The sequence below is a fragment of the Rhinopithecus roxellana genome, chromosome 10, assembly GCF_007565055.1.
Source record: "Rhinopithecus roxellana isolate Shanxi Qingling chromosome 10, ASM756505v1, whole genome shotgun sequence".
Classification (NCBI taxonomy): domain Eukaryota; kingdom Metazoa; phylum Chordata; class Mammalia; order Primates; family Cercopithecidae; genus Rhinopithecus; species Rhinopithecus roxellana.
Genome location: NC_044558.1, coordinates 85690210 through 85709678, shown reverse-complemented (window position 1 = coordinate 85709678; position 19469 = coordinate 85690210). Strand labels below are relative to the sequence as shown.

Below are 19469 nucleotides of genomic sequence, written 5' to 3'. Positions count from 1 at the left end.
TTGTACATAGCTGCACAGCTGGTTAATGACAGATCTAATTCAGAAAGTCCAGATTGTTTGTTTCTTTGTTTGTTTTAGAGACAGGGTCTCAGTCTGTGACCCAGGCTGGAGTGCAGAGGCACGATTGTAGCTCACTGCCTCGCTGCATCCTCAAACTCCATGCCTCAGCCTCAGGAGTAGCTAAGACTACAGGTGGGAGACAGAGGATCTCTCTGTGTTGCCCAAGATGGTCTCAAACTCCTGGCCTCAAGTGATCTTCCAGCCTCAGCCTCCCAAATAATAATATCCCAAATAATAATAAATTTAATAACCTTCTTAGAAGTCTGTTTTCCTAACTTGGCTTTAATGAGTTTTAAATCCTGGCGCTAATTTCCATGTAGGCAGGTATATATTCATTCTGTTACCTCAAGGCTGACCTAATGGAGTTGAATCAGCAGTTCCCAGAGTGTGGTGCCCCAGTGCCTAAAGGTCCTAGAGTCTTTCAGAGGGCTACCGAGAAAATAACTATTTTTATAATAAGTGTAACGATTATATTCTAATGTTTTGTTTTGTTTTGTTTTGTTTTTACACTTTCCTGAAATTACAGGAGTGAGCCACTGCACCTGGCCTGCCAGGCTCCATTGTAAAAGCTTTACATATCTGAAATCTTTTTGTCTTAAGACTGACCTTACTAGGTAAGTATTACTTCTTCTTCTTTCCTCTTCCTCTTCCTCTTCTCCTTCTTCTCCTTCTTCTTCTTCTTCGAGACAGGGTCTTGCTCTGTCACCCAGGCTGGAGTGCAGTGGCGCACAGCTCACTAAAGCCTCAACCTCCTGGGCTCAGGTGATCCTCCCACCTCAGGCTCTCCAGTAGCTGAGATGAAAGGCACACACCACCATGCCTGGCTAATTTTATTTTTATTTTTTTGTAGAGACAGAGTTTTGTCATGTTACCCAGGCTGGTCTTGAACTCCTGGGCTCAAGCAATTCGCTCACCTCGGCCTCTCAAAGTGTTGGGATTACAGGAGTGAGCCACCACACCTGGCCTGTCAGGCTTCATTTTTAAGAGCTGTACGTATCTGAAATCTTTCTGTCTTAAGACCAACCTTATCAGGTAAGTACTACCTTTATCCCCACTTTATAAATGAAGAAACTGAGGCATAGAGGTCCAAAGTCATCTAACTCCTAAGCAGCAGAACTAGATGCAGCCCAGGAAGTCTGCTTCATGATCATTAAGGGGAAAGACTGAAGATGCTGAATCAGAAGGGAGGAAAAATGGGTCAGGGGCTGGAAATGACAGTTATTAGAGAATAACTGGCTGAGGTAACAGGGCAGCTAGACCTGGGGTATTAGGCAAATCCTTGGGAGAGGGGAGTTCTCACCTGGAAGGGAAAAGTTGGGCAGGGATGTTGGTAGGAAAGGATAGAAGTTGGAGGAGAGGAAGTTGGGAACTCACAGAGTGTATCCATGTAGGGACAAGATGAGGCTTCTATTGACCTTCTGAGTAGCAGAGAAGGAACTTCCCGACACCAGGCAGGGCAGGGTCTCTGCTGAAGACTGATACCAGTGAGCACCAGCCACTGATGTTAATATTTTCCCCTAAAAACCAACTGCAGAACCACTAGGGGTATACACACCACATTTTGCAAAATGTTGAGATCACTCCTCTCTGAAAAATATAAAGTGCTTTGGGTAACATTTTATGAATTTTCAAGACTTGTATGTTTCCATGACTAGTTCATAGACAAAATATACAACTTAAAACACACGTGATCTCCTAGTGCACAAACACACACACACATACACATCATAGCTAAATGAAAATACCAAGCATAGAACTGCTTTACCACACATTTTGCCAGCTCCTCATGTTTCTTCAACACTTGGCTTTACAAAAACAAATTTTCGGGACATGTTTTGTCTTTTACACTTTCCAGTTTTCACAGACCAAGATGTTAATAAAAGTAAACAACTTGGGTAAATCAGATGAGTGTTATCATATTTGTAAATATCAGGATCTCTAAGAAGGAAAAATGTCATGTTTTGCCCTTAGTGATGTAATAGCACTTATGTGGAAATTCACCCATAGTATGTTAAGTATGTAAACTGTGGTCATCCTCAACTTTACCAGGACTATCCAGGTACTAAAACTAACAATAATGAAAATATATTTTAAAGGAATACGTAAGTGATAAAATGTGAAGTGCAGCAGAGTAACTAAGAGCAAGTCCGTTACAGACAGATAGGTCTAAAACACCAGCATCATAGTATCATGTATTAGTATATATTGGTGTAACACATTACCATTACAGAGTTCTTGTGAGGATTAAATGAGATAGTGTTACATAACGGATTTAAGGAGCACAGTGCTAAATGTATTTTAGCTGCTATTGTCCTAGCATGAATAATAATAAATTTAATAACCTTCTTAGAAGTCTGTTTTCCTAACTTGGCTTTAATGAGTTTTAAATCCTGGCGCTAATTTCCATGTAGGCAGGTATATATTCATTCTGTTACCTCAAGGCTGACCTAATGGAGTTGAATCAGCAGTTCCCAGAGTGTGGTGCCCCAGTGCCTAAAGGTCCTAGAGTCTTTCAGAGGGCTACCGAGAAAATAACTATTTTTATAATAAGTGTAACGATTATATTCTAATGTTTTTTTTTTTGTTTGTTTTTTTTTTTTTTTTTTTTTTTGTTTTTTTTTTTTTTTTTTGAGACGGAGTCTGGCTCTGTCGCCCGGGCTGGAGTGCAGTGGCCGGATCTCAGCTCACTGCAAGCTCCGCCTCCCGGGTTCACGCCATTCTCCTGCCTCAGCCTCCCAAGTAGCTGGGACTACAGGCGCCCGCCTCGTCGCCCGGCTAGTTTTTTGTATTCTTTAGTAGAGACGGGGTTTCACTGTATTAGCCAGGATGGTCTCGATCTCCTGACCTTGTGATCCGCCCGTCTCGGCCTCCCAAAGTGCTGGGATTACAGGCTTGAGCCACCGTGCCCGGCTATTCTAATGTTATTAACAATAACAAACGAATTTCATAATAATGCTAATTGTCTAATACTATTTTCGTTTGCAATTATGTTGACATTTGCACTGATAGTGCAAAAGCAATGGTAGGTAACACCACTGATACCTTAGCATGAGTCAGGGCAGTGTTACCCAGCTGTGCTGGCACACACAGTAGTCTTCACTTTCATGTGTTCATAGAAAAAACAGAAGCTAGTTTCATTAACCAATGTCCCTGACGAAGCAGTACTTCTATTAAGTCCAGACCCTTGAGTATACCTCTTTTTAATATTTCGTGTGATGAAATGGGAAGTACCCATTAAGCACTTCTGCTGTGTACTGAAGTATGACAGTTATCTTGAGGTGAAGCACTTATTCCTCCGTTTGAGTTGGGAATTAACTAGCCACATTTTTCACAGAACACTGTTTTTACTTGAATGAATGACACAAACTGTAGTATTCAGATTTGGGTATTTGGCAGACATTTTCTCAAGAATTAATGATGTCTGTTACTTCAAGGAAAACAACGGAAAATATTTGTTACTAATGAAAAAACTCAAGCTTTATAGCTTCTCAATACTTAAAAGACTTTCATGATGAGATCAATGGTGGTGATATTAATGAATGTGATTAGGCTGATATTGTGTAATGACATGTGACAATATTTGTAAGATCTGAATAACTCAGACATTTTCCAAATGAAAATACAATCAATCATACATATGTAAAAAATCCATTCAAAGTGAAAAATAGATCAATGGGATTTCCTTGACATGGTTTTAGATTTTACATTGCAACTAACCTTTAAGAAACTGCAACTTGTTGGCCGGGCACGGTGGCTCACGCCTGTAATCCCAGCACTTTGGGAGGCTGAGGTGAGTGGACCACCTGAGGTCAGGAGTTCAAGACCAGCCTGGCCAACATAGTGAAACCCCGTCTCTACTAAAAATACAAAAATTAGCCAAGTGTGGGGGTGCATGCCTATAGTCCCAGCTACTCGGGAGGCTGAGGCAGGAGAATCACTTGGACCTGGGAGGTGAAGGTTGCAGTGAGCCAAGATCATGCCATTGCAGTCACTCCTGCCTGGGCAACAGAGTAAGACTCTGTCAGAAAGAAAGAAAGAGAGAGAGAGAGAGAGAGAGAGAGAGAGAGAGAAAGGAAGGAAGGGAGGGAAAGGGGAAAGTATAACTTGTCAAGTTTTGGTGTAATATCAAAGAAAAATATCCAAAATGATATGAAAAGGCTACTAAAATATTCCTCCTTTTCCCAACCATATATCTTTGTGAGTCCAAATTTTCTTCATATATTTCAAAATATCATACATTATAGATATATCCAAATATAAGAATTCACTTTTCTACTGTTAAGCCACACATTATAGAGGTTTACAAAAATGAAGAATAATGCCATTCTTCTCACTAGTTTTTTTTACATTTAGGACCATATAGTTACTGTTCATAAAAATTCATTATAGTTACATATAATAGGTTTATTATAAATATTTAAAATGAATTATTTAAAAAAAATTTTTTTGGAGATGGAGTCTCACTCTGTCACCCAGGCTGGAGTGCAGTGGTGCGATCCTGGTTCACTGTAAGCTCTGCCTCCCGGGTTCACGCCATTCTCCTGCCTCAGTCTCCTGAGTAGCTGGGACTACAGGCACATGCCACCATGCCCGGCTAATTTTTGTATTTGTAGTAGAGACAGGGTTTTGCCATGTTGGCCAGGCTGGTCTTGAACTCCTGATCTCAAGTGATCTGCCTGCCTCAGCCTCCCAAAGTGCTGGGATTACAAGCATGAGCCACCGTGCCTGGCCCAAGAGTGTAATGAGATTCTGAGACCAAACAGTTTAAGAACCACTATTTTAAATAGTTCTGCAAAGTTGGGCTGGTTCTCCCAGGAAAATAGTACTTAGAGCCAAACCTACTGTAAGAAGTGATCATTTCCTAGTAAGGTTCAGTAATGGAACATTGTTAGGGAGGAAACTCAGAAGCTGGAGTTAATATTGTAACAGTTCATTTTCACAGTAACAGATAAGTGGAATAGATCAGGACCACTGGGCTCAAGAAGGCAAACAGAGTCCTTTTTTGAAAGATAGGCTGCATGTCTACATTAAGGAAAAAGAACTGAAACATTGCTTTTTTTTTTTTTTTTTTTGACAAGTTATTGCTCTGTCACCCAGGCTGGAGTGTAATAGTGTGATCAGGGCTCACTGCACCCTTGATCTCCCAGGCTCAACCGATCCTCCCATCTCAGCCTCCTGCGTAGCTGGGACTATAGGCATACACCACCAGGCCTGGCTAATTTTTTTGTATTTTTTGTAGAGATGGGGTTTTGGCCATGTTGTCCAGGCTGGTCTCAAACTCCTGGGCTTACACAATCCTCCCACTTTGGCCTCCCAAAGTGCTGGGGTTATAGGCATGAGCCACCCAGCCAGTGGAGAGACAGGATCTTGCCATGTTGCCTGTTATAAGTAAAATGTTTATTTAGAAACAGAATGCTTGTTCCTCCGTACTGCATGGAAAAATCAGCATTTAGACAAAAAGTTTTCTCCGCAAGACAATTTTACTTTCTGCAGAAAGGGTGCTCCTCACAGATGGAACAACGGCGAGAGCACACCTGAATAAAGGAAGGAAGCAATTTTTATCCCTTACACAGTTTGACCCTGTTACTATGTCTTCTCTCCATTGGCTGCAGCCAGACCTTACGATTTAAACTGAACCTGATAGGCTAACAACTTAAAACTTTTCTAAATAGGTAAAAGCAATGGAGAACAAAGGAAAAGAGAAAATTATTTATGAAAAGGCTTAGAAAAGTAGTAACATTCCCAAATAAGGAAGGGGCATAAGCTGCAAGCTGGGACATGCCTGTGAGCACGTCCAGCACATACATCTTGGTTAAAGTACACGGACATAGAATGTACTCATTCCCTTAGATCTAACAGCTACATAGGAAAGGGCTAAACAAAGAGTTATTAGCATGAAGTAAGGTGGCTTGAAGGAAGTTAGTCTTTAAAAGAAACTGTTATTTCAAACACTTATTATTTATTCTTTAACAAGAAGGGAAACTTTGAGGAGGAAACTTTTTACTTTCTACATTGCCCAAGCTGGTCTTGAACTCCTGGGCTCAAGCAATCCTCCTGCCTCAGCCTCCCAAAGTGCTGAGATTACAGGCATGAGTCACAGAGCCTGGCCCTGTTTGTTCCTGATGTGTCTCCAGACAGATGAGGGAGAAATTTGTCCTTCTGTGATTCAAATAAGACAAAAGGGAATGGCAATTGGATCTCACCTCCGGCCCACAATTCCAGCTCAAGGTGGGAGGTCATAATAAAAAGTGTTAGAACATTTCCTTACTGGAATGATACCATGGTCAACTGCAGAAATTTAGCTCTGAGATTGATGTGGGAACCCCTCAACTGTCTGTCTCCTTCCCAGTCAACAAGTGAACAATGCCAGCCCTGAGGCCCAGGAGCTTTTCAGATTCTGGCCTTCTGTCTAAGGGTAACGATGTTAAAACTTCAATATTGTTTAGGCTCTGAATTTAATAAGCAATAAAAACCGTGAGAAACTATTTGACCCATTTCAGCCTTTTGATGGCCTGAAATTTCCATCTCACCGGGATGAAAAGAAGAAAGGCATGATCCAAGTAAAAAATGGGTTGTCTGTCCAACAGGAAAAGGAAGCAGTAGGGACGAATTCTAGCTTTAGATGGGATTGTTTCTGGAAATAGGCGACACGAAGCACCACCAACGAGGTCAACGCCAAGGAATGAGTGGAAGTCACCCAATAGGCTCTCCAAACCTTCCTTTAATCATTGAGAAAGCGTTCCTTCCACATCCACCCAATCCATCTTGGTCACAAAAGACCATTTAGCTTCCTCAAGACTGCTTCTATGTGAAGAAAATAAAGAATAATGATTCACGTGATCCCTGAAGTCGGCCTGGCTAGATCTCAATCCTGACTCTACCAATTGTAATGACCTGGGCAGACGATGCCATCTCTCAGGTTTTAATTTCCTTCTCTGTTAAAATGACAAGCGGCAGTACTGATTTTATAAGGTTCTTATGAGGATTATCTAAAATAATGACTATCAAACACTTAACACAGGACATGGCACACAATGAGTGCCGAATAAACGGCAGTTATTATTAGGGAGATTCTTTGCTTCGTATTCCCATCTGTGAGCAGTTTTTTTCCGTTATTTCTCCGTAGAAACCCTTTCTCTCCGGGCTGCTGATCTGCGAAGCATCTGGTCCTTCATATCCCTGAGTCATCAGCATGAAGATGCCGGGTTTCCGAAGTCCTCCCTCCTCCTACTGCTCTCTAGGGCTCCCTCTCCTGACTGCTTAGTTCTCCTGGGGGCCCAGACCTAAATTTCGTGACGGCATGTCTTTCTCGCGGCCGGGCCACCAGTCTTGGAGGAATGTCCTCAGTCCCCTTTGACCCAGAGACCACCAGACAGGTGGCGACAGGACTCCGAGGCGCGCCCTGTCTTCCAAGTAGCTGGAGATGGGGCCACGCCCGGAGGTGAGCAGCAGGCGGTGGGCGGGGCCGCGCTCCTTCTGAGGTGGGAGCGAGGCCGGGCGCGAGGCCACACCCCGAGGTATAAGAGCTGGGGGCGTGGCCACACCCGTGTTGTGAGCAAGGCTGAGGGCGGAACCGCGTCCCGAAGTGGGTACCAGGCTGGGGGCGTGCCCGCGCCGGTGAGGCGGCCAGGACCGTTAGAGATGCGCCAGCCGCCCCGTAGGCGGCGCGCGCAGCCACCCGCAGGGCGTGAGGCAGCGCAGGGGTTAAGGCCGCCGGCGTCACCTGGGCGTCGCTGAGGAGACCCGCGAGCCGGCGAATCCCGCGCGGGCGGGGCGAACAGGTGCCCTAGCGCGTCAGGCGGCGGCAAGGGGCGGGGCGAGGGGACGCGGCCGGAAGCCCGGGGCGGGGCGCTGCCGGCCCGGTGAGCCGGGAGGAGCCGGGGAAGGCAGGAAAGAGCTCGCCGGGTTGCACGGCGCGCGATGTGGAGCCGCCGCCTCGGCCCCTGCAGCAGCAGCCGCCGTCGCCGCCGCTGCTGCTGGGGCTGCCGCCGAGCCGAGGGTCATGGAGCGCGGCTGCAGAGAGCGGCCGCCGGCAACAGCAGCAGCAGTAGCAGCGAGCGTCGCGGCGACTGCGGAGCGCAGCCCGCCCCGTGAGGCGCTGCCCGGCCGGCGGCGGCAGCAGCAGCAGCGGCAGCGGCAGCGGCAACAGGGCGGCTGAGAACCCGGCGGCGGCGTTCCTCCTCGCTTCCTTCCCCGCCCCGCTTCGCCGCCCCTCAGCCTCCGTTCCTGAGTCTTCCCTTCCCCAGCCTTCCCGTTCCCATCACCACCTCCACCTCCACCCCCATCCCCATCCCCTCCTCCCGCGCGCGCGTGAGCAGCTGAGCCCGGGGGCGGGGGAGGGGGCGCGTGCCGCCGGCGCGGGGGAGGGTTGGGCCGGCGCGCGCCGCGCCCAGGGCTCGCGGGGACCCGGGGGGCGCGTGCCGCGGCGCGAGGCGAGGCGCGGGGCGCGGGGCGGTGCGGCGGGGCCCCTCCCCCCTGCAGCCTGGCGCGCGCCGGCCGGGCCGCACCGCTGCGGGCTCCGCGCGCGCGGGCCATGTCCGCCTTCTGCCTGGGCTTGGCCGGCCGCGCTTCAGCACCCGCCGAGCCGGACAGCGCCTGCTGCATGGAGCTGCCCGCCGCGGCCCGGGACGAAGTCCAGAGTCCCGCTGCCGCCGCCGCCCTCATCTCCTTCCCCGGGGGCTCCGGGGAGCTAGAACTGGCGTTAGAGGAGGAGCTGGCGCTGCTGGCGGCCGAGGAGCGGCCGTCCGACCCTGGGGAACACCCTCAGGCCGAGCCTGGGTCTCTGGCCGAAGGGGCCGGACCGCAGCCGCCGCCCTCCCAGGACCCCGAGCTGCTGTCGGTGATCCGGCAGAAGGAGAAGGATCTGGTGTTGGCGGCCCGGCTGGGCAAGGCGCTGCTCGAGAGGAACCAGGACATGAGCCGGCAGTACGAGCAGATGCATAAGGAGCTGACAGACAAGCTTGAGGTGAGGACCTCCCGCCCGGGATGGGTGGGGAGCAGGGGACGCCCAGGCACGCGCCCGGCCCTGGGCAGTTTTGGGAGCCACTCACCCCCACTTCGTTGCTCATCCTACCTCGCAGAAAATCTGGAATGAATGGGGGAGGGAGGATGGAGGATTATCAGATTTCATTGAACCCAGTTGACTTCCCCACCCTGCTCACAGCAAATGGGTCCATGCATGGCTTCAGCCGCTGTGGGCCGTTCTATATACGTACTGTATCCAGCATCTAAAATAGAGCTTACAGTATGACTAATTTATACAGCACTGAGGTGGTGTCTGCATACAGAGAAATGAGAAAGTCGGGAAGCATTTAAAATATGCTCCAGGTTTTCAGAGTAGTTAATCTCTAATCAGGGTGTTAGCCTAAAGCTTTCCAGTTTGGGCGTTAAGGCTTCTAGATGCCCTTGTCTTAACTTCCTGGCAGCTCAGAGTTGTGGGAAACAAGTGCCCCTAAAGGAGCTTTATATAGCCTTCAGATGCTCAGGGATTAGGAATTGTGGTTCCATTGCAGAAATCAGGCGAGCCAGGGCTCAACATGTGACCGCTGGTAGTGGATTTAATTTGGGCCTCAGTATTTATGTGTATTTGAACAGTACTTTTCTGTGTTCTGGGTCTCAGGCTTGCAGTTGAATGACTAAATGCAACCTATGAGAACCATATTACTTTAACTTCTGTTATAAAATACCTCTTAAGGTATCTGTAATATTTCTGCCAATTCCCTGGGCCAGTCTTTCAGAGTTGTTTGTTTTCTTGCCCTTAACTAGAAAAGGGCCTTGAATGCAGTACAGAATGCCAGCATTTCTAAAAATTAGATTGCCAAAAAAGGGGCAGGGGGTGGGGAGAGGGAGTCACCTGTGACTTACCTTTTCTGCCTGTGCATTTACTATTATTGTTACCTAGTTTAGTTGCAACCAGCTCTTTTCATTCTTATTACAGCAAGAGAATACTACAGACCTGAATGAGGTTTGAAATTGACCCTAATCAGGTTCCATATCACTGCTACTGGTTGAACAGTCAGAATGTAAATTCAGAAATATTCTATAATAAGATTTAAGTATGCCTGTAGTCCAGAGACATAAAAGTAAATCCAGGATATAAAAAGGAAACCTGTGAGTGCCCTGTAGTTTGGTTGGCCTGTTAACTAGGTCTGCCAGTCGATGAACTCCTGAGATACGTCTCTGAAAAGTCGTTTGTGAAACCTATATTTAGACTGCCAAAAAGCAGCCTAATGAATTGAATTGTTTAATTTTCACTTGAAGTAGAGGTCTAGAAATAAAAAGCCTTCTTTTTTTTTTTTATAAAGAGATTCAATTATATGACTTTGTAAAGAAGCGCAACTACAGAGATTTATACTTGCGATTTGAAATTTCTTCTGGGAAGGACTTGATTGAAGGGACAGCTAACTTGAAAGGAACACCATATCAGTTTGATTAGTGCCAGATCTCATAGTAATCCTGAGTGTACAATTACATACATCCTGGGTTCCATGTGGACCCTTTATACCTTTCTTCAACAAGGGCAAAGATTTCAGAATTGTAACCAAAAAAAAATTGTATCGTAAAAGAATAAATTGTCTTTGACATTTTATTATTTACTTAATGGACAACACTAGTTTAAAACTCAAACTATTTTTTAAAATCTTCATTCCTCTGCAGGTCAGCATATGAACTCTAGTTTTAAAAGTTCAATTTTAAGTTCTGGAGATAGTCACACAACAATGTGAATGTCACTAACATATACTTAACGTATACTTAAAGGCTAAATATTGATCATTGTTAAAACTCAGTGATGAGGGGAGTCAGTTATATTCTTTCTTCTAGGTATGTTTGACAATTACAAAAAATTTTTAAGTTTTAAAAATGTACCTTAAAGATACTAAGAGAGTACCTTTAGTTGCTTGTTAATTCTTCTAGTATTAATGTGAGTGACAGACCTGGTTTACAGAGTACTGTTTTATTTGACACCTCCAGTTTAGTTTTCCCCACAGTACATTTTGTGAACAACCTAAGTTTTAGAATGTCTGTTTAGACAAAGTACTTTCTAACATTTAGTGCAAACTACTGTACTTTGTACCTTTTGCTTTCTCTTTCTTTTTTTTTTGTTTTAGACAAGATCTCACTGTATCCCCCAGGCTGGTCATGGCTTACTGCACCCTCAAGTGACCCTCCCACTCAGCCTCCTAAGTAGCTGGGACTACAGGCGCATACTACACGCCTGGCTAATTTTGTAAAAATGTTTCCTAGAGATGGGGCCTCACTATGTTGCCCAGGCTGGTCTCAAACTAGAGGGCTCAAGCAGTCCTCTTACCCTGGCCTTCCAAAATGGTGGGATTACAGGATTGAACCATTGAGCCTGGAGTGTATTTTCAATTAAATCAAACACTTGGGAGTATAAAACCAATACTTTAAGACACATTTATTCATGAGAGAACTTGACCAGAAAAAAGCGTTTATAATATTCCACGAACTGTCAGACATTTGGACTCAAAACACTTTTTCTTACAGGGTGGTTTGAAAGAGAAACATGTGAGTGGACTGAGAGAATGCCACTTTCACTATTGAAAATGAGACTGGTTTTATTTTAGTCCCATCTTCTCCACTACTACAAAATCGGCACCTTTCTCTTTTTTTTTTTTGAGATGGAGTCTCGCTTTGATGCCCAGACTGGAATGCAATGGCGCCATCTTGGCTCACTGCAAGCTACGCCTCCCAGGTTCATGCCATTCTCCTGCTTCAGCCTCCCATGCAGCTGGGACTACAGGCGCCCACTACCACGCCTGGCAATTTTTTTTTTTTTTGTATTTTTAGTAGAGACGGGGTTTCACTGTGTTAGCCAAGATGGTCTCGATCTCCTGACCTCGTGATCTGCCTGCCTCGGCTTCCCAGAGTGCTGGGATTACAGGCGTGAGCCACCCTGCCCGGCTGGCACGTTTCTAATTTTGGGACAAACAAGGCATTTTCAAGATCTTTTCTACCTATTCATTAGTTAAGATTAAATACCTCTCTGGTTCTGTGTGCTAAGCCCAAGATTTTGTTTTTTTTCGTTTCAAACGTTAAAGTACTTGATGTTACACTTTTGTGTCATTAAAGCCATACTATTAATATTTAAAGTCTTCAGTGGTTTAAAGGTTAACATAGAAGTTTTTTAGTTATATGCCTCTTGGGGTTTAAATGAAAATTCAGGTTAATTGGAAAATCTGTAAGGTTTGGGCACTTTTTTCCGCTCTTGAGTTGACTGTATTTTATTACTCATTCACTGAATCAGATGCTTAAAGTTCTTTTTTTTTTTCCTTTGAGACAGAGTCTTGCTCTGTTGTCCATGCTGGAGTGCAATAGCATGATCTCAGCTCACTGCAACCTCTGCCTCCCGGATTCAAGCGATTCTCCCACCTCAGGCTCCCAAGTAGCTGGGATTACACCCACCCACAATCAGGCATGGCTAATTTTTGTAATTTTTAGAGATGGGGTTTCACCATGTTTGCCAGGCTGCTCTTGAACTCCTGACCTCAGGTGATCCTCCGACCTCAAGTGATCCTCCCACCTCAGCCTCCCAAAGTGCTGGGATTACAGGCGGGAGCCACTGCACACAGCCCAGATGCTTAACATTCTGAAGGCATTTTTAAAAATTTCTTTTCTTTTCATCTATAATTAGCTCTTTTGCTTTTAAAACTTATATATCCAGTCATGTCCTTAGCTTTTTCCCTAGAATATGAAGTAAGACAGTAACTTGTATTTATATACTTTTTTTCTTCAGGAATTAAATATTTGTTGTTAATGTACAGGATCTTCCTTTTTTCCATCATGGCTGAGTGGATTATCCCTTTACTGCAGAGATTGTCCTCTTCCCTCAGTTATATTTTCCTCCTCCTTCCCTAAGCCAGGCCAATTCTCATTAGTCCAGTACTATTTTTTTTTAAAGGAAAAACAAAAGATGAAAATGAATACATAATGGGAGTCACTAGTTTTAGGGAAGAAAACCCAGGGGTTCTGATTTGCATTCAGTACTTGGACCTTTAAAGAACAGTACTTTTCAGAACCATGCACTGGACTTCTGAGCATATTGTCACTTTTTTTTTTTTTTTGCAGAAATCCATTTCTGTAAAGACCTGTTTTATGTAGACTAATGATCTTAATTTTGGGTGGTGGGATTATTTTAGTTTTAAATAGACTTTTTTTTTTTTTTTTTTTGAGACAGAGTCTCACTCTGTTGCCCAGGCTGGAGTGCAGTGGCACCATCTTGGCTCACTGCAACCTCTGCCTCCCGGGTTCAAGCGATTCTTCTGCCTCAGCCTCCCGAGTAGCTGGGACTATAGGTGTGCACCATGCCTGGCTAATTGTTGTATTTTTGGTAGAGACAGGGTTTCACCATATTGGTCAGACTGGTCTTAAACTCCTGAGCTCATGATCCGCCCACCTGGGCCTCCCAAAGTGCTGGGATTACAGGCATGAGCCACTGCGCCCAGCCATAGACTATTTTTTAAAATGGTTTTAGGTTTCCAGAAGAGCTGGAGAGATAGTACAGAGAGTTTGCATATACCCTGCACCCAGCCTCCTCTTATTAACATCTTACAATAGTATGGTACATTTGCCATGATTATTGAACCAGTACTCATGTGACTACTAACTAAAGTCTTCAATTTATTCAGATTATCTTAGCATTTATCTAATACCTTTTTCTGTTCCAGGATACCATATTACATTTAGTTTTTGTGTCACTTTAGGCTCCTCTTAGCTGTAACTGGAAGTTTCCTAACCTTATTTTTGATAACCTTGACAATTTTGATATGAACTTTCTAAAATACTATATAACCCTGAGAAACGAAGGAGAGCATAAGCAGAACTTGACCTTCACACTTCCTGACAGTCTCCCTAGAGTTTTCTGGTTAATTTAGCACTTAATTGAAAATATAATTCTAGGAGAAACTTTTCTCGGGGCAGATGCTAAATTCTGTATAAAGTGGTAAATTCTGTATGTTTGTTAATAGGAAAGCCTGGAATTTTCACAGGATTGGGAAACACGAAATAGGAAGTTTGTCTCATGTCCAAAGAAATACAAGGACTGAATAGACTGATCAGCACCACCTGTCCTCAGCCCTGCCCCCAAGTGGATTGGATTGTTTTAGTTGCTTGGTTGGGCTCTTCACTAACAGCTGTTTGCTGAATATTTTTAAATCACTCTGTTCTTTTAGAACACAAGCCTAATTTATCTGGCCTCTCAGTAACACTGTGATTACTGAGTTCTTGCCATTGCCTTCTGCTCAATCTTTTTCATTTTGAAAAAATTGAATAAAACCAAGTATCACAATTTTAGGATTGCAATTAGCATTTGTTCCTGCATTCCATCTTGCTGAAGTTTCTACAGTGACTAAAACATTCTCATTTTTGGAAGTTAAGCACTACAAGGGATGCATAGAGCAAAAAATTCTCATACTGATGAGAAGGCCCTCCCTTGTCATTTCTTTTCCCACATTGCTCCAAACAGACTGTATAAAATATAATGTGTCTTTTTCAACAGGTACATTCGAGTGGCTATTTCCAAATGAGTTGTCCCCTTAAAGTTGTCAACTTGGGAGTTTTCGGTGAAAACTGCCTTTGCCAGTGTGCTCAGAATGTTACTTTTCCATTGCTGTTTTTATCTTTTGGCACAGTCTTTTGACTGCTCTCAGTCATGGTAAATTTTCATCTTTTTGGGGTTAATGACTTTCAGAATGATTCAAAAGTTACTCAACAAAGTAAGGAGAATAAAATGGCAGGATGAAGGAGGCTAATATCATTTTTTAGACACACCCCAGATGTGAAGTAATGGAACTTATTTTCTTGCATGACTATAAGCTGTCCCTTACGGCTTTCCAAAAGAAGCATTCTGAAAGATATTTTGAATGGTGAGAACTTCAGTAGAGTGAGAGTATAGCCTCTCAAGATAAGGAGATGACTGAGTAGTCTGAAAGAGAAGATTCATATGTGCATTTTAGCTCATTCAAACAATCTCAGTGCTTGATGTCAACCTTCAGTGTGTCAGAATTTCCTGTAGAACTCAGTATATATACATATACAGATATACACACACACACATGCATAGATGCCTTAGACTTCAGTCTATTATTTATTGAATCACAATCTCAGGAATTGGGGTCCAGGGTGTATTTTGAATAGTTACACGAGAATGTTTCTGAGAGCACCAGAAGTTCAGGACCATTACTTTCACTTAGATTTCCTAGAGTCTTTGAAGTATAGATTTGGCTGTTGTACGTACTGTGCTTTTTAAGTAGGAGAACATACTCTTTTCAGAGGCATGCATATTTATCTCAGAAACAAAAAGTTTTTTTTGTTTTTTTGTTTTTTTTGAGATAGAGTCTCGCTCTGTTGCCCAGGCTAGAGTGCAGTGGTGCGATCTCGGCTCACTGCAAGCTCTGCTTCCCAGGTTCATGCCATTCTCCCGCCTCAGCCTCCTGAGTTGCTGGGACTACAGGTGCCTGCCACCAAGCCTGGCTAATTTCGGTTTTTGTATTTTTAGTGGAGATGAGGTTTCACCGTGTTAGCGAGGATGGTCTCGATCCTGTGACCTCATGATCCGCCCGCCTCAGCCTCCCAAAGTGCTGGGACTACAGGCGTGAGCCACTGCGCCTGGCCACAAAAAGATGTTTTTATTTCCCTCAATCCAAAGGAAACTTGTTTTATTGAGCTGCTACATTAGACCATATGTACTTTTCCTGCATACCATCTTTCATATGCAATTTGTTTTATCAGTCTCTCCCACTAGAATGAAAACTGTATACAGGCAAGGATCATGTCTGTTTTGCTTATTAGAATGTCCCTAGGGGCCGGGCATGGTGGCTCACGCCTGTAATCCCAGCACTTTGGGAGGCCGAGGCGGGCGGATCACGAGGTCAGGAGATCGAGACCATCCTGGCGAATACGGTGAAACCCCGTCTCTACTAAAAATACAAAAAATTTAGCCGGGCGTGGTGGTGGGCACCTGTAATCCCAGCTTCTAGGGAGGTTGAGGCAGGAGAATGGCATGAACCTGGGAGGCGGCGGAGCTTGCAGTGAACGGAGATCGCACCACTGCACTCCAGCCTGGGCTACAGAGCGAGACTCCGTCTCAAAAAAAAAAAAAAAAAATGTCCCTAGGACAGTGCTTGGCCCATAGTAGGTGCTCAAGAATGAATGAATGTACCAGAAATAAATATGCAAGGCTTAATGGGCCATGATTTAAGGTAGCCCTGAACCTGAACTTGCCCTAATGATTTTGAATTACATTACTTTATATAGCAGCACATATTTATTGAGCTGTGACTTGGAGAACCAGAGTCAACTGACAGACAATCGCTGCTTTGCCATTTACTAGTACTGACCTTGAGATTGTCACTTAACCTCTTCTGTTGCTTCATTTGTAAGAAGAGATGGTTAATTGAAAAGATACCTGGAGTTCTTTCCATCTCTGAAAAATTCTGTGATAGTAAGAGCCTGGTATTGTGCCATGGATAATAGAAAGCCTCCTTATAAAAAGTAGGGAAGGTGCGGGGCGCGGTGGCTCACACCTGTAATCCCAGCACTTTGGGAGGCCGGGCCGGGGGGATCACCAGGTCAAGAAATGGAGACCAACCTGAGCAACATTGTAAAACCCCATTTCTACTAAAAATACAAAAAGTATCCTGGTGTCATGGTGCGTTCCTGTAATTCCATCTGCTTAATAGGCTGAGGCAGGAGAATTGCTTGAACCTGAGAGGCAGAGGTTGCAGCGAGCCAAGATCTCACCATTGCACTCCAGCCTGGAGGACAGAGCAAGACTCCACCTCAAAAAAATCAAAAAGGATTTTAGTTATGGGACTCATTTTTAGTTGTTTAAATGTATAGTTCACCAATTGATTAGATGACTGGCAAATTTCAAGTGAACTCCCTAGTCTAGAACCTCATGCCTGAGGATAAGAATAAACATAATAACTCTAAGTATTTTCAGTAAGAATGGCGTTCTCTTTGTGAAGCCAGCTTCTTCCCTGATGTGGAAGAAGGAATATTTTTGTAGCTGTGAATTGGGCAACTTGTCCTACGTGGTAGGGTGTTTTATTGTGTTGACTTACTCGGAAAAAGAAGTTAGGAGAGCGTGGAGAGAAAAAATAAAAGGCTGTGGAATTTTTATCAGTGTTTAAATCCTCTTTACTTTTCACCCAGCACTTAGAACAAGAGAAACATGAATTGAGAAGACGATTTGAGAACCGAGAAGGGGAGTGGGAAGGCCGAGTGTCAGAGCTGGAGAGCGATGTGAAGCAGCTGCAGGATGAGTTGGAGAGGCAGCAGGTTCATCTGCGGGAAGCAGATCGAGAAAAAACACGGGCTGTCCAGGAACTGTCGGAACAGAACCAAAGGCTATTGGATCAGCTCAGCAGGGTGAGTCACAAATTAAGAATTTAAGATGTCGGCCGGGCGCGGTGGCTCAAGCCTGTAATCCCAGCACTTTGGGAGGCCGAGACGGGCGGATCACGAGGTCAGGAGATCGAGACCATCCTGGCTAACACGGTGAAACCCCGTCTCTACTAAAAATACAAAAACTAGCCGGGCGAGGTGGCGGGCGCCTGTGGTCCCAGCTACTCGGGAGGCTGAGGCAGGAGAATGGCGTAAACCCAGGAGGCGGAGTTTGCAGTGAGCTGAGATCTGGCCACTGCACTCCAGTCCGGGCGACAGAGCGAGACTCCGCCTCAAAAAAAAAAAAAAAGAATTTAAGATGTAAAATACTAAAAGTTGAAATAGGTCGGGCATGAAGGCTCATGCCCGTGACCCCAGCGCTTTGGGAGGCCGAGGCGGGAGAAGCACTTTAGACCAATTTGGGCAACATAAGGAGACCTCATCTCTACAAAAGTTTTTTAAAAATTAGCCAGGCATGGTGGCACCTGCCTGTGGTCCCAGCTACTTGGGAAGCTGAGGTGGGGGGATCGCTTGAGCCCAGGAGGTCAAGGCTGCAGTGAGCTGTGGTCAGTCATGCCACTGCCCTCCAGCCTGGGCGACAGAGTGAGAGCCTGTCTGGAAAAAAACAAAAAGTTGAAATAGAGCTTCTGTGTAATGTCAGTCATATAGATGATAAGAGCAATTCTAATTTTGTATGCCTTTGTTTTTTTTTTTTTTTTTTTTTTTTTTTGAGACGGAGTTTCGCTGTGTCGTCCAGGCTGGAGTGCAGTGGCGCGATCTCGGCTCACTGCAAGCTCCGCCTCCCGGGTTCCCGCCATTCTCCCGCCTCAGCCTCCGAGTAGCTGGGACTACAGGCGCCCGCCACCTCGCCCGGCTAGTTTTTTGTATTTTTAGTAGAGACGGGGTTTCACCATGTTAGCCAGGAGGGTCTCGATCTCCTGACCTCGTGATCCACCCGCCTCGGCCTCCCAAAGTGCTGGGATTACAGGCTTGAGCCACCGCGCCCGGCCGTATGCCTTTGTTTTTAACAAAGTTCAGTATTTCTGTCTACAAGAACTTTGGTGTTACTGAACTAAGGGTCAGGAGCCAAGATGCATGCTTGTGGTTAACACGCTTCAACAATCACTTAACTTGGGAGTTTTCTCATTTTTAAAATGAAGGGGTTGTGCTTAATGACTTCTGACATTTTTATAGCTCTGAAAGTTCATGATTACTTTACCTACAGAAAGTCTATCACTGGCAAAATTATGTTTAGTTAAAATATTAAAAGGTACTGTCTTTAAACTTTTTAAGCTTAGGGAAAATTTCTAGAGCAATTGAGTTTTATTGATGTTGCATTTGTGAATGTACATTTTTTGTATTGTTTAAATATGAAAAGAAATGTGTATCTGTATTGAAAATTTGTTTTATTTCCACATTTAGTAAACATTCTTTATTTGTACCTTTCTAAGGTGGTGTCATGAAAGTATTAACCAAAGTCAAGGCTGTAAAATAATTTCAAGGAAGGAGGTTGAGGCAAAATAGATGGAAATCTAATTTAAATATAGAACATACCTTTTAAACAAATGCAGGAATGTTATTAATACCTTGGTCTATAAATCCACCTATTTTAGAAAATTAAGACTTGGATTTACTATTGTACGTCAGCCCTTCTTGTATATTGAAAATAAAACAACCAACTCTTCAGTTACCAGAGAAAAAAGAACTTCTCTGATATCATCCCTCAGCGCTGATGTTCTCATGGGAGCAGTGCCGTGTCTGCATGGTTAGTGTTTGGTGCTTTGGTCTTAGGGAAAAGTGTAAATAGGGCAGCATTTCATAAATTCCTGGATCTTCCACTAATTCGATGGGTGATGCTATATGAAGTTATTTCACTAGTTTGTGTTGTAGTTGCTTCCTGTAGTTATTCTGAGGCCAGTGAAAAAGCATGTCTCACAAGAATATGGGAAGTAAATTCCACCAGTAGGGAAGGGAGGAGAAGAAGGAAAGGTAGAGGAGAGGGAGAA

The 19469-nt window shown here is 44.5% G+C and overlaps 1 protein-coding gene across 2 annotated transcripts in view; it reads left to right on the top strand.

Moving 5' to 3' along the window:
* Positions 1-7922: 7922 nt before the first annotated feature.
* Positions 7923-19469, top strand: part of BICDL1 (BICD family like cargo adaptor 1) — a 111603-nt gene continuing 100056 nt past the window's right edge. The window contains exons 1-2 of one of the 2 annotated variants that reach the window (XM_010368278.2): positions 7923-9025; positions 17233-17448. In XM_010368278.2, coding sequence (XP_010366580.1) covers positions 8594-9025; positions 17233-17448 — 648 coding nt within the window. In that variant the 5' untranslated portion in view covers positions 7923-8593. The remainder of the gene's footprint in view (positions 9026-17232; positions 17449-19469) is intronic. The other variant, XM_010368279.2, reaches the window with a different exon arrangement.